The sequence below is a fragment of the Onychostoma macrolepis genome, chromosome 09, assembly GCF_012432095.1.
Source record: "Onychostoma macrolepis isolate SWU-2019 chromosome 09, ASM1243209v1, whole genome shotgun sequence".
In the NCBI taxonomy this organism is placed as follows: Eukaryota; Metazoa; Chordata; class Actinopteri; order Cypriniformes; family Cyprinidae; genus Onychostoma; species Onychostoma macrolepis.
Genome location: NC_081163.1, coordinates 1,681,855 through 1,709,801, shown reverse-complemented (window position 1 = coordinate 1,709,801; position 27,947 = coordinate 1,681,855). Strand labels below are relative to the sequence as shown.

The 27,947-nt window shown below is 31.8% G+C and overlaps 1 protein-coding gene across 1 annotated transcript; it reads left to right on the top strand.

The window, feature by feature from the left end:
• Positions 1–4,790: 4,790 nt before the first annotated feature.
• glra2 (glycine receptor, alpha 2) lies at positions 4,791–26,168 on the top strand. Its single transcript, XM_058787134.1, has 9 exons — positions 4,791–5,366; positions 6,466–6,599; positions 11,631–11,698; positions 15,478–15,701; positions 16,839–16,921; positions 18,025–18,162; positions 19,841–20,055; positions 22,589–22,738; positions 25,469–26,168. Exons 1-9 carry the CDS (start codon positions 5,299–5,301, stop codon positions 25,742–25,744), a joined length of 1,356 nt encoding a protein of 451 aa, XP_058643117.1. The 5' UTR covers positions 4,791–5,298; the 3' UTR covers positions 25,745–26,168.
• The last annotated feature ends 1,779 nt before the right edge of the window (positions 26,169–27,947 follow it).

The following is a 27,947-nucleotide window of genomic DNA, read 5'->3' as shown; positions in this document are numbered from 1 at the left end:
ACTGGTTTAGTCAAGCCGTTGGTGCCTGGCACCGGGGGTCATTACTTCTCTTTGGCATGTGTTTGAAGTCCGAGAGGAGACCAGAGAGCTGATCTGGTTTGCATCTTTTTGATAGTGGGGGAAAACCATTGGTAATTTAGCACCCATATAAATGTAGACGGTGGGGCCAGGTCAGTACTTTATATGCAAATGTAAAAGGGGTCTCTTAAAACATAAAGTGTAATCAACCATTACTGAGCCAAAGCATACGTTACACAGTGATGCAGTGACACATTTCTCCAGATCTGATGAAGAAACAAACTCATCCTAATCTTGGATGGCCTGAGGATGAGCACAATTTCATTCTTGGGTGAACTATTCCTGTAAGTCCTGATCACACCAACGACAATAACAATAAAGTTTTAAAAATAGCTCTAATTGTAACGATAACAACACAGAGGAACCACTTTCAGGACATTTTCTTTCCCAATGAAATGCACAAGTGTCTGCTCTATATTTACCATATTTAGCATCTTCCACGTGCTTCAAGGCGTCTGTCATCTGTGCAGATGCTAAGACCTTTTCTTTGACACCTATACTGTAAAATAACCCATTCTGACCGCTGTACCTTGAGGCCTGTTTCACACGTCCGCATGTGTTGAGCTTTCACACAACGCTGGTTCTGCTGCATTTCAGAGCTGTGGCTTGATCATCCTGAAAAATCATTTAAAAGAGGAATACCACGTTTGCATCCTAATAGTGAACCATACAAAAGACACAAACTTCAAACTATAGCTAAAGCATCATGTGGATGTACTGAGCAGAAGTGCCAGTGTTTTCTGAGAAAGATGCTTTTCTTTAATGGATATATGACTGGTCTGGAGCTTTTTTTAAAGCAGAAATGGTTCCTTTCTCTCTTTTTTGGTTCCGCAGCCGTCTGATTGAAGGATAATGTATCACATAAGAAACACGACGCTGACATATACAGAGACCTTCATTGATTTTTCATTCATTACAGCTTTAAAATATGATATTATGACAGCATCCAGTTCAGATTTAATGACCGTATTATATAAGAATATATAAAAAGGCCACTCTCTGACCACAGCTTTATTAAACCAGGCGTCTCCTATATAATTACCCCTCCAACCAGACCAAAGGTCATCGCTCACAGGATTTAATGACCAGTTTGATGATCGCACCTTCGGCTGGGCCAATTGCACTTGTCTCATGAAGAGACATAGAGAGACCCGTTGCCCTCTTTTGCATTAGTTTTTAATTTCATAATCCTGAACCGCAGCTTTTGAGTTTTAGTCAACCACAATAATGTCTAAAAGCACCCACAAATGAACTGCTGCTGACAAAAAAAATTTCATTTTTGCATGAACGAATCCTTTCGAACGCAGATCTGTTCAATGTTTTGACACTGACAGACACAAATTACGAGGTACGAGATCATACAAATAATGTGCTCGGTTTTCTTGTCGCTCATTGTCAGTCTGTTTTGTAGGTCAGGCGGTGTTTGATTTAAAGGTGTTGAAGGAAATGAGTTTCGACAGCGTCAGTGACAGTGACCTGTCATATTGTGGATCAAACAGATATTATGCATCGCCTGAAGCGCCACAGAAATCACACAGAACAGGATAAGGTGGACAACTTGAGGCTATAGAATAAAAATCTTATGCCAAGTCTCAGATGTCAGCCTCTTTATCTTTTGCATTTTGTCATGTTAATGGGTAAAAATGAACCACTAAGAAATCTGTGTCGGTTTGAGCCAGCTTGTTTGTGTGTGTGTGTTTGATTACTAATATATATATAGCCACTGAATAAAATGATCTCATAAATAGCAGTCGTTTAATAATACATCAGTGTTTTGTGCTTCTTCTGTCTGTCAGTGCCTCTGCGTTTGGCTTTAATCACCAGAATGGTTTGCTCAACAGTTGCTGTTAATTTTTCATACGCTCAGAGGCAAAAGAATTCATATCTAATGTAATTTAATGAAGCAAAAAGCCAATAAGGCTGTGCTTTATGTCATTTTATCATTGGTAAGCGCTGTTCTTCTGCACAACACAAATGAACGGCCTTGAGTGGCTTATTGCTTTTATAAAACTGCAAAATGATTAAGGACATAATGAGTTATATAATAACTGGAATAATGAATTCTTTCACTGAGGAAAGTAGTTCCTTTTAACAGTAAGTTATTTAACATGGAAACATTCAGTCAGAATTCATTGCCAGAAAAAGGAAAAACAAAAATAAGCCAACAAAAACAAGATGGAAAACAAAAAAAAAAACCAACAAAAAAAAAACACTTAAATCATTTATAAAAATATAAATAAAATAGCAATTTTGTGGCCAATCAAATATTCCTATATATTCTCTGTATGTTTAATGTAAGAGCAGGCGGACATTTAATTTTGTTGTTGTTAAAAATAATACAAACATTGAATTTTAACAAAAATTAAGATATCTTAATTGATTATAGAAATGTGAAAAATATTTTTTTTTCTGTTTTTATTATTATTATTATTATTATTGTAGGCCTATTTGTTTCATTTAGTATTTGTTTTAATATAACTGACATGTTGCAATTGCTTTTTAAATGTCTGTTCACTGCTAAATAAATAAATAAAGCGTAATTTGAAATTTGAATGTGCACAAAACAGTCAAAACAAACAGCTGATATTACAAACTGGTTTTTGGCATCATATTACTTAATTTATTATCGTAATCATAAACACACTAGATTGTAGCGTGAATAGTTTTACGCTTTACTGCACTTATTTATTCTTATAGGCCTATTTATTTTACCGTTGCTAATGAATTGGAAGTCTCGCACATTTGCTAAAAATTGTTTACATCCACGCTGCAAAATAAGGTAGATAATACTATACAAATGCATATGACTTTTGACCATTAGGCGATGCTGTCAACAAATTTATATTATACCGTCAGAATATTATGCAAATCAATAAAATAAAGAGCCCTAGAATACGTCAATTTTAATGACATTCAATATAGTCAAAGTTGGATCAATACATGCAGGCATAAAAGAAAATTGCTGGTGGTGCTAGAAGCATGAACTGAAATTGTCTTATATTGTGCCAGGTTTCATATTTTTTACTACCTGGTTCAACAGGCTGCACTCTCAAGGCAGAATCATAACAGGAAAACTAGCAGATGGAATAAGTGTCTACACACCTTTGGTCTCAGCTCCTAGAAAAGAATTGAGACAAAACACAAGAAAACACTTTGCTAACGCTGTCTGGAGCTCTAGATAATGTGATTGATGCTGTCAGTCACACAGACATGACCCGTCTGTCACTCTCCTGCTGCACTAAAACAACAAGCTCAACCTTTTAGCATTTGCAATCATGTGCTAAGTGAATCTGTTTCCAAGGCAACCTGGGTTCCTGATAAATTCCCCAGAGGTGTGAGCTGGTGAGCCTATTGTTTATTTCCTTTTCAATTTGATAGATATTTTAGAAAAGAAAAACAATTACCAAAAGAGGTTGTCCACAATATATATATATTTTTTAAACAATGGCAAATGACTTAACCTGAAAATGGTAAACCAACAGAAAATATAGAATTTATCCATGCATTCCATTCAAGCTTATCCTCTGTATAGGGTGGCAGAAGAATATAGTCAGGGTTATTAACTAAAACTAATATCATAAAAAAATAGAAAATAAAATATAAAATTTCAGCTAGATATAAAAAACAATAAAAAAATGTTTTAATTAAAATGACAAAAATACAACACAATTACTCAAACTTTAACTTAAAAATTTAAATTAAAATGTAAAAAATAATTAAAAATATTAAAAATACAATTGTATCTCCATACCTAATAACCCTTGAGTATATAATATTTTTTATTAATTTTATGTGTAAAAGCTTGAGGTTGTTTTTGTGATTCCAATTATTGTGCAAATTATTCACAAATTTTAAAAGGCATAGACTTTTTAAAGGAATTTCTGCCATTAATGATCTGGGCGGAATCGGTTGAGATTCGTTTGGTGTATCTCAAATGTCTTATGTCGGCCCGAAAAGTCAATCAAGATGTTTTACATAAAACAATATTTTTTTGTGATGTATTTGTGATGTTTAAATAATATAACAAATTAAATAAAATATGTGTATAATAAAAAAATAAATAAAATACAATACTTCAATGCCACCTCCAATCCAGAACAGAAATTGCTCGGTTGCTATGGTTACTACATTGGGAACGCAAATTCTGTTCGCGAGCAAATGTTTTGTGCACATTTTGATATAATGTAACATTTTTGGTTATATCGAAATGTTATTGTGATCTATTTGTGATGTTTAAATAATATAAACAATTAAATAAAATGTGTATAATAATAATAATAAAAATTACAATACTTAGATGCTCGGTTGCTATGGTTTACCGCATTGGCAGAACGCAAATTAGCGTCTTTTTTGCGCACATTTTGATATAATGTAAAATTTTTGCTTATGTCGAAATATTATTGTGATGGATTTGTGATGTGTAAATAATATAAGCAATAAAATAAAATATGTGTATAATAATTTAAAAAAAATTACAATACTTCGATGCTACCTCCGATCCAAAACATAAATCGCTCGGCTGCTATGGTTACCGCATCTGCAAAGGTGAATTCTGTTCACGAGCGTCTGTTTTGCGGACATTTTAATGTAATTTTTTGGTTATGTCGAAATGTTATTTGAAAGCGCTACCAGAATACATGGAAGAATATGCCTACATACTTTTAAAACAAACATATTGTTCTGAGTTACTTCCGGGGCGGAGGGTACAAGCCTTAACTTAACCGAGACTTAATTCGGTGGTTAATTCTTAAAAACTCCCTAATCAACATTTCAGATTTAGAATCCGCTCACGATCCGCCACTTCGGATTTGTTGCGCATGCGCACAGAGAGGCGCGGAGCTGCCCAAGTGCTGAACCCGGCGCACAAGCCCGCGTCTGTCATCAGAAGAGCTTCTCCAGCGTTGACAGACGCGTCCCACTCTGAAAAATACATAATTTAAGGACAAACAGGACTGCATCCGTCATCTCTAATCGCGCGTTCCGTTCCCGCTGCGTCTGATTCGAGCGCAGGATGGTTTTAGACGCTTTGGGGGCGCGCAACAGCGGATCCGCGGCGTGTCGGTGCCGTTTCTGTCACACAGACGAACCATGAGATTCTGGGCTGAAGTGGCTTCACCTGCGGAATCCTCCGGCTGTGTTTTAGCTCGGAAGAAAACGCGACTGGAGCTCGTTCAGGGCGCGTTTCTGAGCCCATGAGGGAGCGCGAGCGAAGCCAGAGGAATGACTCGCCCTTCTGTAAAACTCCTCACAACTTTACTCGCATGCTTGATAGAAATGCACAACTTCAGGTACGTGCGTCACGTCTTCAGCTGTGAAAGCAACAACTGTTTAGGCTTCTAAACAGCTCAATATCAGTAATACAAGGACGTTTATCAAACGCAAAAGCGCGAAGAGCGTCTCTGGTCGTTCTCTTGCACGCGGATCTTGACGCGCGTTGCCATGACAATTAAAGAATGCTCGGATTAAAATCAGAACGTCAATTCAAATTCAAATTTGAATTCAGGCAGATCAATGAAGATTGCATTCTATTTTTGTGATTCTCTAGGTGGATATCTCAATATCTCAGTAACTGAGGTTTTTAGTCAGAAGTGCACAAATAGCATTGCTCAGTTGATTTCAAACACATTTGAATTAGAATATGTGTGTGCATTCTGTATCATCCGGTGTCATATTTGTGTAACGTATGTTGGTTAATAAGTAGACAAAATAAAACCTCACTGACATACACGAAGACGAAAATCACTACAAAGAAGGTGAACTGAATGTAATGAACTGAAACTGTCACATAATTCATTAATAATGATATGACATTTTTGCTGTTTCTTTTATTGGTGTTTTATTTGATTTGATTTGTCCTCATTTGTAAGTCGCTTTGGATAAAAGCGTCTGCTAAATAAATAAATGTCAATGTAAATTTGTGTCAATAATGTGACAACATGCCCCTCAATGAGGGTCAGTTTGTGTTAAATGAACTGTATCTCATTTTCTGAACAACAAAGGTAGACATGTTTGATAACTTGTTTGTAGTAATTGGTTTGTGTCTATACAGAAATTCAAAAATAAAAACAACCTGCACGATATTCAGTGGAGTAAAAGTGTGACAACTAGCCCCGCTCTATTGCTGCAGTTCATTCTCTAGGACAAAGAGCCTCAAGTGCATTGATATAAAATTATTTATTTTTTTGATAAATAAATTGAATTCTACTTTATTTTATTCTAGTGATGTTAATTTGCGAAGCAGCTTTCTTATTTTATAACATTAGCAAAAACAGTTGTGGTAACATTCTGGGAACATTAGTTTATGGCAATAAAAATGACAACCATAAAGAACATTAAGAGTGAGTTTCCAAAATAAGTGAATGGTTTGTGATGTTTATTGTGTCTCAGGATAACGGCAGGAAAAGAGTACGAGAGAATATCGGGACGTGAATCTTCATCTGCGATGTCTCCCTCTGATTTCCTGGACAAACAGATGGGCAGAACTTCAGGTTACGACGCACGGATAAGACCCAACTTTAAAGGCATGAAACCGCTTCAGTTCACTGCACTGCTGTTCTTATGCATGCGATTACAATCAGACAAAACATTCTGATGCTGCTTTATCATAATGATAATGCTTTATCAATTTATTTTTACAATATAAACCTTTAAAGCTATAATGTAGCCATGACATTGTTTTTATTTATATGTTTGCATTACAAATGTAAATGTAACTTTGTTTTCAGAAGCTGCATCTGAAGTGGCATTTAGGTGCATTTACATTGCAATTAGAATTGCATAAATAATGCTATGAGGTCAATGGGTTTTAAATGGACATTAATGGGTTTAAAAATTGAATATTGAAATATGAAAAATGAAATTATACTGAAAATATGAAATTAAAACTGGCCAGTAGGTGGCCACAACTCTCTGGCTTAATGAGCGAGTCATTCAATCATACATTCGACTGATTCGTTCAAACAAAGCAAGCAACTGTCGTTATGAACGAATCACTGAATCATTGGCTCACTTGATTCGTTCAATGAGGGCCACATCCGATCAGGTAATGACTTGTAAGGCAGGATACATCTATGCTGCCATCAAAAATCGATCAGATGAAGGCGTCTCAAATGTGAAGCTGACATTGGATTCGGATATACCTTCATGCCTTCCTACCTTGAAATGTGTCCTCTGAAGGCAGCATTTTCTAGTTTTCGGACACAGCCGAGACAAGCAACTGTCTTTATGAACGTATCACTGAATCATTGGCTCACTAGATTTGATTAAATGGCTGCTTCGGTCAGAAATGAAGCGAGTGACTGTCCTTATGAAGGAGTCACTGAATCATTGGCTCGCTCGATTCATTCAAATGGCTCATTCAATCAGAAACGAAGCAAGTGACTGTCTTTATGAAGGAGTCACTGAATCAATGATTCTCTCGATTCATTCAAACGGCTCATTTGTTCAGAAACATTTGTTCGAAGGAGTCACTGAATCATTGGCTCGCTCGATTCATTCAAACGGCTCATTTGTTCAGAAACAAAGCGAGCGACTGTCCTTACGAAGGAGTCACTGAATCATTACCTCAGTCAATACATTCCAACAGCTGATTCATTCAGAAATGAAGCAAGTGACTGTCTTTATGAAGGAGTCACTGAATCATTGATTCTCTCGATTCATTCAAACGGCTCATTTGTTCAGAAACATTTGTTCGAAGGAGTCACTGAATCATTACCTCAGTCAATACATTCCAACAGCTGATTCATTCAAATGGCTCATTTGTTCAGAAACAAAGCGAGCGACTGTCCTTCTGAAGGAGTCACTGAATCATTGGCTCGCTCGATTCATTCAAACGGCTCATTTGTTCAGAAACGAAGCAAGTGACTGTCTTTATGAAGGAGTCACTGAATCATTACCTCAGTCAATACATTCCAACAGCTGATTCATTCAGAAATGAAGCAAGTGACTGTCTTTATGAAGGAGTCACTGAATCATTGGCTCGCTCGATTCATTCAAATGGCTCATTCGATCAGAAACAAAGCGAGCGACTGTCCTTATGAAGGAGTCACTGAATCATTGATTCTCTCGATTCATTCAAATGGCTCATTCAATCAGAAACGAAGCAAGTGACTGTCTTTATGAAGGAGTCACTGAATCAATGATTCTCTCGATTCATTCAAACGGCTCATTTGTTCAGAAACATTTGTATGAAGGAGTCACTGAATCATTGGCTCGCCGATTCATTCAAATGGCTCATTTGTTCAGAAACATTTGTATGAAGGTCACTGAATCATTACCTCAGTCAATACATTCCAACAGCTGATTCATTCAGAAATGAAGCAAGTGACTGTCTTTATGAATAAGTCACTGAAGCACTGTTCCGAGCAAACAGTTCTGCTGTGACAAAAACTCATATAGTGTGATTTTTTTGCACTCATATCATGAATTTAGGCTCATATAACTGCATTCTAATAGGCTTCATCACGCAGTCTACATCAATGGGTCTACGATGTACTTAAGCTTACGATGCTTTTGAGAAACGCAGCCCTGGACGGTGCATTAAATGCATTTTAACATGTTATTTTTTCCATACTTAATTGGACCAAATGAACTCATTGAATCAACAGCATCATATAAGTTAACAACCTCCAGACCTGTTGTCCTGTAAGCGTTTGCCCTTGACCTGACTTTGCACAGAGCGTCTGTACGGCGAGTGCTGGCCGTTCCTCGGGACGAGCGTCTGATTAATGACCTGGAACACAAACATACTCAGTCAGTTATCTTCTAGTACTTTGGGGAACACGGCTCATTGAAACATGTTCAGTCAACCTTCAGCTTTTCACTTACATCTCACCCCAAAATCAAAAGAAAAGAAAAAAAAGAGAGAAATTATTCATGTATAAATTGTCTTAAGAATATAATTCAGTAACTCATTTGTTAAAATTAGTTAATGCATTAGTTAACATTGAGCAAAATATCTGTATAGCTATTATTAATCTTTTTAATAGTCAAATACAATTGTTCATTGTTTGTTCATGATATTCACAGTGAAATAACTAATGTTAGCTAAGATTAATAAAGGTTGTAGAAGTATTGATTATTGTTCGTTCATGTTAATAATGTAGTTTCTTGTCATTCTTTTATTTTGTGCCAAGAAAACACCATCAATTATTAATTAATTTTTTTACTTTCTTCTTATTCTCATCACTAGACACAGTATTTTTTAACTGTATTACTATAATGTAATGTACTATAAATGTAATACAATGTTTTAATTGAAATCTTCATAATTGATTAATGTCACAATGCAAATCTTAATATATGCTACATTTTCTTTTTGCACAATAGTATTTATTATTTCTCTGTTGTTGTTTTTTTCTTAATTACAGCAATAAGAATTAAGGATGTAATGTGCATAATTGACGACAGTAATTTCACAATGCAAAAAATAGCTATAGGGTTAATTTTCCTTATGCAAAATATAATTAAATATTTGTTTATTTTTTATTTTATTTATTACAGCAGTAATTGTTGGATATGCACTGTAAAAAAAAAAAAAAAAAAAAAGTTGAGCCAACTTAAAATTTTAAGGCAACCAGCTTCAGCAGATTTTTGAGTTTTCTCAACTTGTCATTTTAAGTTTATACAACAAAAATTTGAGAATCTCCCACAAAAATAAGTTCTCAAACTCAAAAATCTGCTGAAGCTGGTTGCCTTAAAATTTTAAGTTGGCTCAACTTTTTTTTTTTTTTTTTACAGTGTGGATAATTTTTAAAATAACTGAAAAAAATCTTAATATAGGCTTAATTTTCTTTATGGAAAATATAATTCATTATTTCTTTGTTGATTTTTAGGTGAAATATGCCTGAGACACGTAATTGAAAATATAAAATGTCATCACTTGAAAAAAAAAAAAATCATTTTACTTTCAGCTGGCAACATTTTTGATTTTATTCAGTTTAACTTGAAGTGCAAGTAAAAAACTAAAAGTAATATATATATCCTATATTCCAAATAATGCGATATTGAGAAGGTCTCTATAAGAGGAACTTTAGTGTATTTTGGAAGTGAATGGTGTCTGTCAAAGCAAAGGACAGACTAATGAACACAGAGCAGAGCGATTCGTTTTATTTAACAGTCTCTTACTTTATTTGTTTCTGAGCGGTATCTGAAGGACGCTATTAAAGCTGAAGCTGTCTGTTTCTCCTTCGCTCTGCAGCAGACGAGCGCCAGCTTTGATTCAGCTCAGTTTGGCGTGGATGTGTGTTTGTGCCCAGGAGTGATTAAAACGCAATCTTGTTAGAAAACATTCACGAGGTTCAAAATACCTCCGAGGCGCATCTAATGGATTATTTTTAGAAAGCTGCACCTAGAGAACCTTAATAAACTCCTTTCATGATTTTCAACATGCATGACAGGCTACAATCTGCTCAAAAAACCATGCTGTGTGGCACTGAGTGATATATTCACAATATATTACTCTACTTCTTGCATTAAATATTTTCAATCTACATTATCCCTTTCAGAGCAAACACTGTATTTACTGTATTTACATTGATTCGTTTAGCAGAAGCTTTTAACTAAAGAGGGATACAACAGAAATGAAGAAACCGTGAAGTGTAGACAAGGATTATAACTATCTAGAGTTAGATACAGTATGTAATCAAATATTGTCAAAAGGCAATCAATATACATTATTTGAGTTACAATACTGCATTAAATTGATCAAAAGTGACAGTAAAGCAGGGGTTATTATTTTTAATTAAAAATAAAGCTATTAAAACATTTTTTGCTATAATTGAAATAATTTAGAAATAAAATATTAAATGAAACAAAATACATATCTTTTGAAAAACTAAATCAAAATTACAAATGTCACCTAGGCAACTTATTGAAATTGAGGCACTTAAATAATAAACTGGAAATAAATAAAACTAGGTCTAAAACTGAAATATAAAAAAATATATAAAATAAATAAAGTACATAAATCCTAAAAAAAAAAAAAAAAAAAAAAAAAATAGGTTGTAAAAATAAAAACTAATTCAAAATATTAAAAACTATGGTAGCATATAAATTATACTGAAATAACACTGCAGTAAAGACAATGTTACAAAAGAGTTCTATTTCAAATAAATGCTGTTCTTTTGAGCTTTCTATTCATCTGTGAATCCTGAAAAATAAAATGTATCAGTTTCCACAAAAATATTGTGCAGCGCAACTGTTTTCAACATTGATAATAATCAGAAATGTTTCTCGAGCAGCAAATCAGCATATTAGAATGATTTCTGAAGATCATGCAACAATGCTGAAAATTCAGATTTGCATCACAGAAATAAATTACATTTTAACAGATATTCACACAGTTATTTTAAATTGTAAAAATATTTCACAATTTTACTGTATTTTTGATCAAATAAATGCAGCCCTGGTGAGCAGAAGAGACTAAATCTTACCAGCCCCAAAGCTTTGAATGATACTACATGTCATCTGAATGGTGAATGTTGGCTAAACGTGTTAAAGTTACTGAATTCTTTGGTGTTTAACATCATGTTGCTCTTATTTGTCATCTGCAGGTCCTCCTGTGAACGTCACGTGCAATATATTCATCAACAGCTTCGGCTCGGTGACAGAAACCACTATGGTGAGAGTTTGTCGTTACGTCTTTACTTTGCTAAAAAGACAAATTGACAGGAATGTTATCCATTTACTATTCTTACTATTTGTTCCTGTTGCAAATAATCTCTAATCAACACTTTCCAATCAATCACATGAATAAAATCCCACCTATATTTGAAATTAGCTCTGAAAACAAGCTTTTCACTTTTCATTTCATCAATGTTCCTCGTTCTACTCGTGCTGGCATTAAGCGGCTTTTGTTTGAATAATTCAGATGGAGAATGAAGCTCTGGATTGGCCAGCGGGCCTGAATTCAGATTGATTAGAGTCATGTTTGGAGATTTCCAGACGCTTCAGGCGTAAACAATTCCCAGATCTGGAGTCAGCTCTCAGTCTTCTTTCCCAAGGAATATTACTGAAATCCCAACGCATCTCCAGTGGATATTAAACACGAACACCAGAGACGCTGCTTTGATCAAATGCTAATTTTGTTTACATGCTTTTGATGATCATTTTTAAGCAACCAGTCATACAAGACCACTAATGAACTGTACAGAGAATACAAACTATGACAAAACGACATTAAAATGATGTTAAAAAAATACTACATATGCAAAAATCACTCATGTAAACCACTAATTTATGATTTTATATATTTCATTACTTTTTAAAATAATGATTTCTTAAATACAAAAATAATATAATGCATCTGAATGATAATAACTAGAATATATGTATAAAATATATTTAAAATGGAAAAAACATGCCTTTATTTTTCATGTATAAAATATAAATTGTATAAATGTATTATATATATATATATATATATATATATATATAACAAAAATATTATAAATTGTATATAAATGTATTTTAAAATAAAATATGCACATAATATATATATATATATGTGTGTGTGTGTGTGCATAAATATTTTATTTTAAAATACATTTATAAACAATTTATAATATTAATATAAAATACTGTTAATAAATCTTTAAAAATAAGGGCACAAAATTATGCTACAATAAAATATGCTACATATCTTATATCTATATTTCGGCAGTTAATTAGCTTGATTTCTATAGGCGTTTTGTAATGCCATTATTTGCTTGTAATGAATAGAACAAAAAGTCTGGATAATATATTCATTCAACACCATTTTCAAAGAGCTTCATCTAATGAAAGCCTTGAATGACATTGGATTTCTATAGTCACTTCACTTCATTACCGAAACTTTGAACAAAAGCACACAGAAATGCTTATAAAGTCACGGAATGACTTTGCTATACATGTTATGATGAAGTGAAGTTTACAGCAATGAAGGTTTCTTTTTTATGGTTGTATGGGAGTCTTTTATGAAGCGGCTGTATAAAATATTGTGTTTGAAAGCACAACAATATAAAAATAATAGCTGTGTTTTATTTTATTAGATGCTATTATAGTTTTTTAAATGTTTTTGTTTTTTCTGTTTTAATTTTTAGTAATTTTGTTGTGTTTGTCATTTTCATTTTTTTTTTTTTTTATATCTCTATAGTTTTTATTCAATTTTATTTCAGGTTTAGTTTTAGTGTTTTTTTCTTCAGTACATCAAGTTAAACTAAATGAAAATGAGAAAAGTTTTTGCAACTAGGTAAAATAAAATTATTTTAATAAAAATAAATACAAATACTTTTTTGGTTAGTGTTAATAGCCTCTGCCAACAAGGCGGGCTATTTGCACTTAGTGTAAACAGACACTCCGGAAATTAAAATAGCACGGCTGCGTCAACAAATGCATTTTTACATCACTTTTGCATTTGTTAACACTATGGGGTAGGTTTAGGGTTGGGTTTGGTGTAGGGGATATTTCCAACACGATAGAGCATTAATATGGAAGAATATTCCGGACTATTTTCAAAAGTAATTGCAAATTGCATTTTCAATTACGTTTTCCATATGTGGACACACAAATTGTGAATTTCGCAAAAGCACAGTGACTGCCACATTTAAAATGAAAAAGCAAATGCAGCGATTATCCCCTGCTAACAGCAGGAGCAACAACGGTACGCACAATAGGTCAATATTCACTATTAACGAAACGCTTGATCAGCATCTCTCACTGTTTACACTCCGATTGATGCAAGTGAGCAAACAGACCGTGCATTTAGTACAGATGCGCATATTCGCTTGGCGTCTGGTGTGAACACAGCATAAGGGCTGAACATTATTTAGTCCCTGTACTGAAGGTATTTGCAAAGGAGAAATGTGACCCGTGCTGGCAAAATGAGTGTGAACGCGCACAGGCTAATTTTGAGCTACAGATTAAAAAAAAGTGAAAATTTCAAGTTTCCACAAAAATGAGTTCACTAAGCCCTCGTCTAGCGATCCCAATGCTCCAAATACTAATTAAACATCTGAAATGATCTTTATTTGTAGGTTTTGTACGTTTTCTGAAGAGTACCTTTTTCTAAAAGTACTGCTACTACAAGAAACAGGTTTGTGTTGCCTGATAATATTAACAATAATATTACTTTTTTGTCTCTTAGAAATGCACATTTGACAGTAGTTCAAGGATGCAGATGCAAATTTTTGTTCATTATCAAAATCAGTAATGTCTGTAAAAATTGTAGCAACCTAATTTTTATATGGTGAAATGTAATTATTCTGACCAAGTTTTTTTTTTTTTTTAATTAATCATCACTCTGCTCACTTCTCGCGCTGCCGCTGACTGATGAATCGCGCATAACGGCGCTTCTGCCAGTGCGCGATCCCGATAAATATACACAGAATTACAGTATTTAAGTAGGTTATTCACGCAAACATAATCAGTTATGTCTTAAGGGAAATGTTTGAGGAACTGTTGAGGAAAACAGTAGGGCTTATTATATAGGCTGTCTGTCCAACACTATCTCACGACCAATTCGTACGTATTTTACAAGGTGGCTAATTCGTAGGAATTCATTCGACTCGTACGATTTTCTACGATTTGTCTAAACCCCAGTGACGGGTAGGTTTAGGGGCGGGGTTAGGTGTCGGTCATTCATACAAATTCATACAAATTGTGCAACTCGTAAAATACGTACTATTTAGCAAAAAATCGTATGAATTTGTACGAGTGAGGTCGTACGAATTAGCCGTCTCGTAAAATTGATTGAACGGCTTTTATAGTTTTAATAATCAATTTATTTGTAATGAACACACAAGTGATTTTTATATTTGATTTTTTTTTCATCCGATTCCAACAAATCAGATGTGAGCCTGCAGCACAGAAGCAGTCATAAGCAGCACAGCTATATTTGTAGCAATAGCCAACAATACACTGTATGTGTCAAAATTATAGATTTTTCTTTTATGCCAAAAATCATTAGGATATTAAGTAAAGATCATGTTCCATGAAGATATTTTGTAAATTTCCTACCGTAAATATATCAAAAGTTAATTTTTGATTAGTAATATGCATTGCTAAGAAATTCATTTGAACAACTTTAAAGGTGATTTTCTCAATATTTAGATTTTTTTACATCCTCAGATTCCAGATTTTCAAATAGTTTCCAAATATTGTCCGATCCTAACAAACCATACATCAATGGAAAGATTATTTATTCAGCTTTCAGATGATGCATACACCTCAATTTCCAAAAATTGACCCTTATGACTGGTTTTGTGGTCCAGGGTCACATATATCATTTTGAAGGTCTTTTAATGGAGAATGCGAAAGTAAAAATAACTTTTTTTTTTTTTTAAATGTGCTGATTGTGACTAATGTTGCCAGCACGGGTCACAAATGATCATTCAAACGTCCGTGGCTGTATTTGTGTCTCAGGACTACAGGGTGAACATCTTCCTCCGGCAGAAGTGGAACGACCCTCGGCTGGCCTACAGCGAGTATCCCGACTCCTCTCTGGATCTGGACCCATCCATGCTGGACTCCATCTGGAAACCAGACCTGTTCTTCGCCAACGAGAAAGGAGCAAACTTCCACGACGTCACGACGGACAACAAGCTCCTGAGGATCTTCAAGGACGGAACCGTTCTGTACAGCATCAGGTATGAAGATGAAGATGATTCACACACTCCTTCTGTCTCTGATAGTTTAGAGCGTTTCAGTAAAAGCTCGTTTAGTGTAATTGTAGAAACGTCCATAAGATTACTACAACTAAAACATATGAAATAAAACAAATGAAAGTTAAATAAAAAATATTTAAAAAAAAAAACTAACAAGAATGCACAAAGGCACAAATTACTAAAACTAAATTTAAAACCAAACACACACACACACACACACACACACACACATATATATATATATATATATATCACAAAAATAACACTGACACATTGAAAATATGACATTGTTTCATTTATAATCTAACTTTTTGAGGTGAAGTTTTAGAATTGTTATGAAAAGTTATAGCATAAAATGAATCACAAATCTTTCAGATTGCTCTTTGCATCTGAAGTCATGCTGAAGAACATGATCACCAGGTTTAGTTCTCAAATGGCACTGAATTAGAACAGAATGCAAAACAGAAATATTTTACTAGTGCTCAAACAATAGTCAAATTGTAATCAAAGCTTAGCGATATCTGATTCGAGCGAAGACGAGCCCTGAACAGCTCTTACTGTAAATCCACGTTTGTTTTGAAAATGAGCTGATGTGACACTGTCCTAGTTTTCATAAATGCTGTTTCTATAAATCACAAGCCATCAGCTCTGAATTCATGAATAAGTGATAGTGAAGCCCACAGCGCTCGAGGACTGAGTTTGCAGGTGTTTCTCAGATAAACTCATCTAACATTAAACACTGCAGTCGCAGGGCTGGGCGGTATATCGAGTTTGTACAATATATCGATATATTCTTTATAAGCGATACCGTTAATATCGACAATTTGTTCTAAACATGTGACCAGCTTTATATGAAGGGCAGGTGTGCCGCTGACAGACTCGCGCTGTTTCATGTGTCTGAGACGTGCTGTTTTCCTAAATGCATAACTTACATCTCACAGGTATATTCTCCATCTGTAAATGTATATACCTGTGATGCACATCAGCCAAAAAAATCCCGAGATATGAATTTTTGCTCATATCGCCCAGCCCTAGTCGCATGAATCAGGTCTGATATTATAGTGTCAGATAGTTGTATATAAGCTGTATAGCGCAGTGTGTTTGTCACGCTGTCTGTAGGCTGACGCTGATACTGTCCTGTCCGATGGACCTGAAGAACTTCCCGATGGACGTACAGACCTGCACCATGCAGCTGGAGAGCTGTGCGTCATTTTCTTTTTCATTTTACTTAATGTTTCAGACATTTTGTTGTGTTTTTGTCGGTTTTATTAATGTCTATATTGTTTATATTACATCTTATTTCATTTTTTGTTTCATTATTTTTACATTTTTTGTGTGTTTTTGTCAGTTTTATTAATACCTATATTGTTTTTATTTCAGTTTTTAATTATTTTTATTTTTATGATATTTGTTAATATTTATCAGTTTTACTTTTATTTTTCTGTTTCCATTATAATTTAGTTTTAGACATTTTTTAACATGTCTACATAGTATATTTAGCATATTTAGTTTTATTAATATTTTGAATTAGTTTCTTATATTTTCCATTTTTATTTTAACTTTAGTTAAACTTGTAGTTATTTTATTGTGTATTTTTGTCAGTTTTATTTGTTTTTTTATCATGTCTACATAGTTATATATTTTTCTATTTCAGTTTTTAGTTATTTTCAATAGTTTAGTTATTTTTAATTTTATGATACTGAATTATTATAATTGTTTATATATATATATATATATACATATATATATATATATATATTAGTTTTATGATATTTATGTATTTTATAGTTTTATGATATTTGGTAATATTTAGATTTTTTAAATTTTAATTCTAGTTGAAGTTTGAAGTTGTTTAGTTATTTTTAATTTTATTATATTTTTAATATTTAGATTTTTTATATTCCCATTTTAATTTTAAAGTTTCAGTCACTTTATTGTACTTTTTGTCAGTTTTATTTATGAATTTTTAATGCCTGTATAGTTGTATTTTTTATATTTTCAGTTCTTTAGTTATTTTTAGTTTTATAAAATGTATTAATATTTTGAATTAGTTTTTATTTTTAATTTTACAAATTTTATTTAAATTTTTAATTTATTTGTTGTTTTAATTTTAATTTTAATTAAAGTTTTAGTCGTTGTATTTTTGTCAGTTTGTTTTTTATATGCCTATTTAGTTTTATTTATTTATTTATTTTTTTCAGTTTTTGTTTAGTTATTTTCATTTTGAAATTTTTATTTCAGTCAACATTTATTTTAAATGTTTTTAATGAAGGATAACCGCAGTTTCCGCTCATGTTTTCTGCAGTCGGCTACACGATGAACGACCTGATCTTCGAGTGGCTTGATAAAGGTCCGGTTCAGGTCGCCGATGGTCTGACGTTACCACAGTTTATCATCAGAGACGAGAAGGAGCTGGGCTACTGCACCAAACACTATAACACAGGTCAGAGCATCACACACACTCATAACCCATCAACAATCATCATAACAACCCCATCATTCAATCACACCGTCCTGCATCAGATCTGCTCAATCAATTCTTACTCATTTAGTGCTGCTGATTGCAAAAATAGTCTCTGTTTTGCTCTTTCACATCACACTTTCTCACTAAATATGTGCATTTTGTAGCATTTTTGCTTTTAATAATCATTTGTATGCTGAAGTTGTCTCGTATTTTCCCTTAATCAGCCGAAAACACACAAACACATGATTAATTATTAACTATCTGATCAATTATTTTATGACTAATCCTGATATCAAGTTCAGAATTATGGCCAGAGACAGAATAAAATGCAAACATGAGCCTAATTCTTTAAATTTTCACTCAGAAAATGCAAGTAAATTTCACAATTGATTACAAAGAAACATTGAATTGAAAATGAAATTTTGAAGTAGAAAAACTCAAATAGTATTTACTTCTAAGGTGGATTTGAATCATCTTTTTAAATTAGTTGTATTGATTCTTTTATCTACACGTTTTCATAAATTTAAATTTTTTTTTTTAGTTATTTTAGTACTTCAAGTTAAACCAGTGTAAGTTATTTTAGTCTCATTGAGATACTATTATAGTTTATGTTAATGTTTTGAATTTGATTGTATTTTTATATTGCTTTCTTGTTCATTTTAGTTAAAGTTTTAGTATTTTTGTTCTGTGAGTTTTTCATTTTTATTAGTTTTTGTTGTTTTTAAAATGTCTATATTATTTTTTATTTTAGTTTCAGTTTTTTTATTAGGCTACATGAAGTTAAACTAAATGAAAATGAGAAATTCTGCCTTAAAAACTAGCTGAAATAAAATATGTTTAAGTTTTTTTAATATATATTTATTTAATTTTATTTCAGTTGACATTTATTTTATTTCAAGCATCAATTTCTATATTATTTAAATATTTTTAATTATTTTTATTTTTAGCTTTTTATTACATGAAGTTAAACTAAATGAAAATGAGAAATGTTGCCTCACAAACTAGCTGAAATAAAATACGTTTAAGTTTTATATATATTTATTTAATTTGATTTCAGTTAACATTTATTTTATTTCAAGCAACAATTTTTATATTACTTAATTTTTTAACATGTTTTTCCTCTCCTTTACATGAAGTTAAACTAAATGAAAATGATAAATTCTGCCTTAAAAACTATCTGAAATAAAAATACATGAATTTTTTTATATTTCATTTTATTTCAGTTAACATTTATTTTATTTCAAGCAACAATTTTTATATTATTTAAATATTTTTATTTTAGTTTCAGTTTTTTATTACATGAAGTTTACATGAAGACAAATTTTGCCTTAAAAACTAGCTGAAATAAAATACGGTTATATTTTTATATCAGTTAACATTTATTTTATTTCAAGCAAAAATGTTATATATTTTTTTAATTGACATATTTTTCCTCTCCTTTGCATACTGTAAGTTAAGTCTTCTCAAAAAATCTTCTTACTCACCATCTTTGTATCATCTCGGATGGCAAACAAGATGACAAGAACAAACTCACTCACATCTTAATGGCCTGAGGATGATTAAATTAACAGCAGATTTAGATTTTTGGCTGAATAATCCCTTTAGTGGGGTCTCTGTGAAGCTGTAGAGGTGTGTGTGTGTGTGTGTGTGTGTTCAGGGAAGTTCACGTGCATCGAGGTGAAGTTCCTGCTGGAGAGGCAGATGGGTTATTACCTGATCCAGATGTACATCCCCAGCCTCCTCATCGTCATCCTCTCCTGGGTCTCCTTCTGGATCCACATGGACGCGGCTCCGGCTCGGGTCGCGCTCGGCATCACCACCGTCCTCACCATGACCACACAGAGCTCGGGCTCACGAGCCTCGCTGCCCAAGGTCAGAGGTCAAAGGTCACAGGTCACGCCACTACAACACAGCACAGCACTTCATTATGAAAGCCGAAAACAGAGATGATCAACCATTAATGAATTGTGAAAATTAAGCAGAACGGATTTAGTTATTTTAGTATCATTGATACATTATTATAGTTTTGTTAATATTTTGAATTAGATTTTTTTTTTGTTCACTTTAATTTTACTAATTTAATTTTTTCCATTTTTATTAGTTTTTAGAGTTTCTTTAAATTTCTGTTTAGATTTTTTATTTGTTTTAGTACTTCAGTAAACTTATTTCAGTTAGTTTTTAATTTTCGATTTTTAAGTTTTTCCATTTATTATTTATTTTACTTTTTTCAGCTTTATTTCAATTCATGACATACAAGAATGTATTTGTTATTTTTATTAGTTTTAAAAAAATGTCTACATAGTTTCTATAAATTTTTATTTATTAGTTTTAGTTTTTTGTTTGAACTAAACAAAAATGAAAAAATGAAAAATTTCTCTGCAAAGAGAAATATATATTTTCATGTTGTTAATTTCATTCATGTTTTAAGTATTTATTTAATAGTGAAAACTATTATATTATGACAGAATCAATAAGTTAGAGAACCATAAATCTCTATTTTGCTGATTTATTTTTTTAATCTAGTTAATTTTTTTATTATTATTTCCAATTCAGTAAATATGTAAAATACATCTAAATTTCATTGCAGTTTATATCGTTTTTATTCATGTTTTAACTATTATAAATCTGTTTATTTTACAGATTTATTTTTAATCAAGTTCATATTGTTTTTTTATTTTGTGATTATTTATAATTTAGTAAATATATAAAATAAATGTCCTTTTATTCAAGTTTGAACTTTTTTATTCGTGAAAAACACTATGATTAGTTTATTTTACAGATTATTAATTTATCAAATTCAAATTATTTTTCAAAAATATTTATTCATTTTACAATAAATTATTTCTAATTATTTTAGCAATGAAATTTATTTATTTTACATATTTGCTAAATTAGAAAAAAAAAAAAACTTTCAAAGAAAAAAAATGAATTGATAAAAATAAGATATAAATGAAAAAACATTTCATGCTTCAGTAATTTCTTGATTCTGTAACATGTTTTCTTATACTAGGACTACAGTATCAAGAAGTTACTAAAGTATAAATCTGCTTATTTTTACAGATTTATTTTTTAATCTATTATAATGAGTTTCAGACTGATAATTAGTTCATTGTTGTAAATGAGAGACGCAGACGAAGCGTTACGCATGAAAGGGAACATGAATATGAAATGGAAAGAGTCTGGACTGAAAACAACAGAAGCTGAGAACACAATTATCAGCGTGATTCGCTTTTTTGTTTCATAACCCATAATGCAAATTACCTTCGGCTCTAATCGCTGATTTTCTGACTGAAGAGGGTTTCAGAACCTTATAACAATCACAAAAATATGACTTTAAACTGGATGTTATATAGCTTTAACTCCTTTCACCCTCAAACGACGCATGTGTCATTATGTTAATCTGATAATCAGTATTATTTGGAAATCAAAGCGCTCATTACTAGACGGAGAATAATCCCATAATCCTGCAGGAGCTTCTAATGAAGGCTTTTCTCTCTCCACATCCGACTCATTCAGTCTGTCTGCTAAGCAGAAAAACAGAAGTGATTATCAGCAGGTAACACATAGGTTAAAGTAATGAAAACAACTGATAATTCATGCTTTTCGGCTGTTTTGTTTGATATATTGATGAGTAAATAAAGTTTAATCAGTTCAATCGGTCCATTTTAGTGAACCGAAACTGATTCAATGGTTTATTTGTTTAAAATGTTCTATCTGAGTAAGTAAATAAATAAATAAGTAAATACATACATAAATAAATAAATAATGTTGCTTTAATATATGAAATGTTAATAAATAATGTTAAATAAATACAGATAAATAATATACTTTAATTAAATTTAAATACATTTATTTATGAATTTTTGTCATATAGGCAAACATACTATTTTAATATTTTAAACCGTTGTAGTCAAAAATATATAAATTAAAAATAAATTTAAATAAACTAAAAGCTTGTTACTGTAATAAATTAAATCTTCTATTCATTAAATAAATAATATATATATTTTAATGAAATAATTTAAATACACTTATTACAATTATATTTATACATATAAGTTTTATTTTCTAAATAGTATTTAAAATTTTTATTAAAAATATATATATTACATATAGAGGAAATACATTAATGTTTATTTATTAAAATTATATGTAATATATTATTAAATAATGTATATTTAAAATAGGTTTTTAATATATACTAGCTTTTCTACAATTTAATTTAATTTAAATATACTAAATAAATATTTAAAATTGTTTATACATATACTTTTAGTACTTTTGGTAAAATAAACAATATATAAAGAGAGAATTCAAAATCTTTTTGCATTTATGAAGTGCATTTATATTTGATATGAAGTATATGCTGGTTTCCTCATCTGCTCCTGCGCCGTGTGTGTTGCAGGTGTCCTACGTGAAGGCTATAGACGTCTGGATGGCGGTGTGTTTGCTGTTCGTCTTCGCCGCGCTGCTGGAATACGCCGGAGTCAACTTCGTCTCCAGACAGCAGAAGGAGTTTCTGCGGCTCAAACGAAGACAAAGACGAAATCAAAAGGTGCCAAAACACTGACAGACGCACGTATGACTGGAGCTTCAGCATCTTTAGTTTGAATCACATCCCACAAAAACAGCATTAGTCTCGCCAGCTAAACCGCTTTATCATCCCAACGAGCAGAAATGAACACCAGAGTCATTACAAATCACTCAATCAACAGCTTAATAACCCACTCAAACGCTCATCTGTAGTCTGTTTACTCCGCAGTTATTCACAAACATCTGAAAGAATTGCTCATATTTTAGGCTGAAATTAATCTCCAATGAGACCAAATAACATAAAAGGAACATATCGTGCAATAATTAAAAATCTGTCATCATTTACTCAACCACATGTTGATCCAAACTTAATTTCTTCTCTGGAACAAAAACAGAGATGTTAATCAAAATGTGGGGAAAAAATATATTTATATTTAGAAATATATTTAGAAATAAATTTAAAAATTACAATATTTTAAAATAAATAAATTTAAATAACATAAAAGTGGATTTTTTATTTAATAAATGTATTTATAAAATAAAAATATCCACTTTCGAGTTATTTAAATTTGTTTATTATAAAATATATTTATATATATACATATGCATATACAAATACATTTATAAAATAAAAAGTTAATTATAATTTATTTTAGTATTGTGAAATTTTGATTAACATCTTTATTTGTGTTCAGAGAAGAAATAAAGTTTGGATCAACATGTGGTTGAGTAAATTATGACAGATTTTAAATTATTGGATACATTTTTTCCCCAATAATTATGTTTAATTTTTGATTTGATCAAAATAGTATAAAAATCACCATCCACTTTCATTGTTATTTAAATGTATTTATTTTAAAATACATTTTTGTTTTATTTCTAAATATATTTCGAAATCAAATAAAAATATATAGATATATATTTTTCCCAACGAAAGTGGAGAATTTTTCATTTGATAAATATATTGCATTTATAAATATATTTTAAAATAAATACATAACTATGAAAGTGGATGCTGATTTTTTACCATAAACCTCAATAAATTACAATTAAAAAAATAAAAACAATAAAATGAGTGAATATGATCATTTTTATCAAATATCAGTTTTACAGTGTAGTTAGTACATGTTTGCAAATGCAATAATGTTATTAAATGCAACCGTATTGTAAAGTGTTAGCATCAAATTTAACTTAAATATGACACTAAAGAAAGACAATAATAATCCTGTAACAAGCTACAAAACACAGAAAGGTCTGCAGCATTATCGCTCCATTAATTTTAGACTAAAACCTTTGCACCTGAAGCTTCAAAAGCCTCGACACCTGAGACGAAGATGAAGACGAGCTGCAGGCTGATAAAACGCAGCGCTAATGGAACGAAGATCATCTGCCCTGCGGAGAAAGAAAGAGTCTTTGGGAACGCGTCCCATTCACGTATTTATCGGACCGTAAACAAACCTGCCTGCTGCTAATATAACTACAGGTTCACACTGAGAGAGTTTTGACTGTGGATGACCCGACTAAGACCCACTCAGCAAATACAGCATATTAAATAATATTACATAAAACAAAATCACACAGATATTCAAAAATCTGACGTACATGAAATATACACATTTAAAATATCTAAACATTTACTTGACAGGTAAAATGACTTAAGATTTTTTTAAATCATCAAAATTTTGTTAGTTTTTGCATAAAACGAGCAAAAATATTTGCCAGTGGGGCAAGAAAAATAATCTTGTTTAGCCTTTGAATTAAGATGACTTTTCTTACCCCATTAGCAGATATTTAAGCAAAAACTAACAAAATTTTGATGATTTTTTTTTAGAAAACAAGACTTAAAATCTTAAAAAAAGTCATTTTACCCGTCAAGTAAATGCATCTTGATTCAAGAATGTTTAGATATTTGTACTAGAAAACAAGACAAAAATACTAAATCATTTTTTGCAGTGTAGAAATACTTAATTGTGTCTGCTTTACTATAAAACACACACTCATTGAGACCTAGATGCATCATTTTATGGTAAGTTAGCAACAAACAATAAGAGTGAAATAATCAACTAACTACGATCATCAGCCGTCTGTTAAACATTAAGGAATGATTCATCACTGTCTTACATGCTAAGTTTAATGGTTTCGTGTGCACATGAAAGTTTGTATATTTGTAATTTTTACAAAGGTCCTTAAGTCTGTGTAATAGCATGCTAAGAATATCGTGAGAAGAAACCCAAAGCGCTCATAACCTGCATTTTGCATCGTGAAAAAGTGCACCTTGAATTCATTCAGTCATGTTTGACAATCACTAAACACGCATTTATTTCCATTTAACTCTTCATTTTCTAAATAGAGGCAAAGTTATTTATTTATTCTTTTTTCTCTTTCTTTCTTTATTTGAATGTATAACTATGATTGCCTGGTGTTTTCTCTTTTCTTCTTCTGGATTAATGTATGGTTGTTATATGTAGATATGTGTATATCTATATTATTTATAGTATATTACTATAATATTATAAAAAAAAAAAAAAAAAACTAAATAGGGGCAAAGTTCTGGAAATGCAAATATTCTTTTCCATACTCTGCTTTCTTTTTTCCATACTTTTCCATTTCTTACCTTTTAATAATCTGAAGAACCTTCAAAGAAGCTTTTATTAAACAGAAAGTTTAACGGTGGAATCGTTTAGACAGAAAAGGTTCTTCTGCGTCATCGTGAAGCAGCTTTATTTGTTTCTCTGTGCTTCTGAACACGCAGGAGGAGGAATTACAGGACGGCCGTCTGCATTTCTCCGGATTTAACACCACGTCCTGCGTGAAGGACGGGACGACGGTCAAAAACACGCAGACGAACGCCAGTCCGCCGCCGGCCGTCCCGAAGGACACAGACGTGAACCGCAAGAAGTTTGTGGACCGAGCGAAGAGGATCGACACCGTCTCACGCGCCGCCTTCCCTCTGGCCTTCCTCATCTTCAACGTCTTCTACTGGATCACCTACAAGATCATCCGACACGAGAGCGCCGCCAGAACCTGACGCACCACAGTATCTGAACATCTGACCAGCTTTTTATGGACGCTGTTTTATACGATTGTCTTTTGGATCGTTTTTATGAACGGAGCGGTCACTCTTCTCCTCTTTCTAATCACAGCTGCACATGTTTTTCTGCACAAACACAATATTGTGGATTTATGAGGATGAATCTCACCCATCGATGTCCAGGTTATATTTCACCTGCAAATCAATGGAACTATTACAAATGATTAAAATGCTATATTAAAAGTCAGTAAATATAGTGTAATAAAATGTTCTATAATTAAATTAAAAATTATATTTGAATAATTACAATTAAATTTTAACAATACTTTCAAAATACCATATTCATTTTTTTCAAATATATATTTTAATGTAATATATTAAAAATATTTATTTTTAATTTACATTCCCACACCACACATTATATATATATATATATATACACACAAATTTTAAATATTTAAAAATGTATCTTATTTTTAATATTTATATATAATATAATACAATGTTTATATAATATTTTAAAATTGTATATTATATAGATATATGTGTGTGTGTGTGTATATATACACATTTCTACATTTAATATATAATATAATATTACATTTTATTAAAAACATTACATTAAATGTAACACTACATTTTAAAACATTAAAACCAAATTGTATTCATTAGATCTTTGGACTCTAAAATCATGAACTGATTGCTTTGTTCCACTTTTCTAAGTTTCTTCGGATAAAAGCAGCTGCTAATTGCATATATTTAAACGTAATGTAAAATGAAATAAAAATAAAATATGAATCAGTTTAAAAGCATCATATAGTAATATGTTATGACTGAGAAAAACATAAAATAAAGTGACTTAAAAACTAGAGAATTTAAAGAACAAAATAAAAAAGTTAAACATAAATATAATACTACATAAAATATATAAATATATATATATAACATTGTATTATATTATATTTACCGATATGGAGCTTTTCAGCTTTACCCATAATTTACAGGAATTGTTGAAAATGTTTTTCCTCAGCTGTCATCTCGATTGGTTTGAATTATTAATAACACGTAATACTGAAGATCATAGATGAAAAGCGTGTTTGGTTTTGGATCTTGATCATGTTGTGTCTCATTACAGTACGGTATGATGTAGATTCATCTGTTTCTCACGACTGTGATGCCATAATCAGTTATTTGGAGATGTGTTGAGTATCAAAATATTAAACGCTGCATATGCTGAACATTTTCATATTTCAGGTCCACTGAGCCAATTATTGGAGATCAAACAAGCGTGATTAGATAATTAAGAAATCAAATTGGCAAGACGTCTGTCTTAATCTGTGATGTCTTGCGGACATCGATTCCTCTGCAGTGAATGGGTGCCGTCAGAATAAGAGTGCAAACAGCTGATAAAAACATCACAATAATCCACACAATAATTATGGACTCATATTTTAGTTAAAAAAGTCTTAATACTGGATTTGTTTCAGCTTTTGTCTTCTCCAGATGTTAACTGATGAGTGGTGTGGATTATTGTGATGTTTTTATCAGCTGTTTGCACTCTTATTCTGACGGCACCCATTCACTGCAGAGCATCCATTGCTGAGACACTGATGCAGCGACACATTTCAAGAAAAACAGTAATAAAAACAAGTCATCACACTCACCGTTACAGCTGATCCCAGACAGAGTGATGAAGCTCCAGACGGATGGTGCTGATGCTGATGCTGATGCTGGTTTCCATGGTAACAGTGGCAGCGGCGAGGACACTTGAGCTGGATGATTGTCAGCGGTGCTTCTGTTTGCTCCGGTCCGTGATTATTTGACAGAAACACCAACATTAAATACAGAGAATGATGCAATCAACTCTGAACAAACTGAAATCATTGATCTTAGTCAAAAGCATCTGTAAAGTATGTTAGAACACGGGGAAAAAATTATATATTAATTATTAATTGATTGAAAACAATCTTAGAAATGTCATACAAATAGTAAAGATTTTCAACAGAAAAATGGTTACACTTTACAATAAGGTTCATTAGTTAACTACATTTGTTAATGAACTAATAATGAACAATAGTTCTACAGCATTTATTATTCTTCATGTTAAATTCAAAGTTTATTAATGCATTATTAAAATCACAAGTTGTGTTTGTTAACATTTGTTAATGCTCTGTGAATTAACATGAACTAACAATGAAGA

Coding starts and splice junctions, on each gene's coding strand:
- glra2 (XM_058787134.1), top strand. CDS start 5,299: ATGACTCGCCCTTCTGTAAAACTCCTCACAACTTTACTCGCATGCTTG. Junction 11,699..15,477: donor CGGTGACAGAAACCACTATG/GTGAGAGTTTGT, acceptor TTTGTGTCTCAG/GACTACAGGGTGAACATCTT. Junction 16,922..18,024: donor CACCATGCAGCTGGAGAGCT/GTGCGTCATTTT, acceptor TGTTTTCTGCAG/TCGGCTACACGATGAACGAC.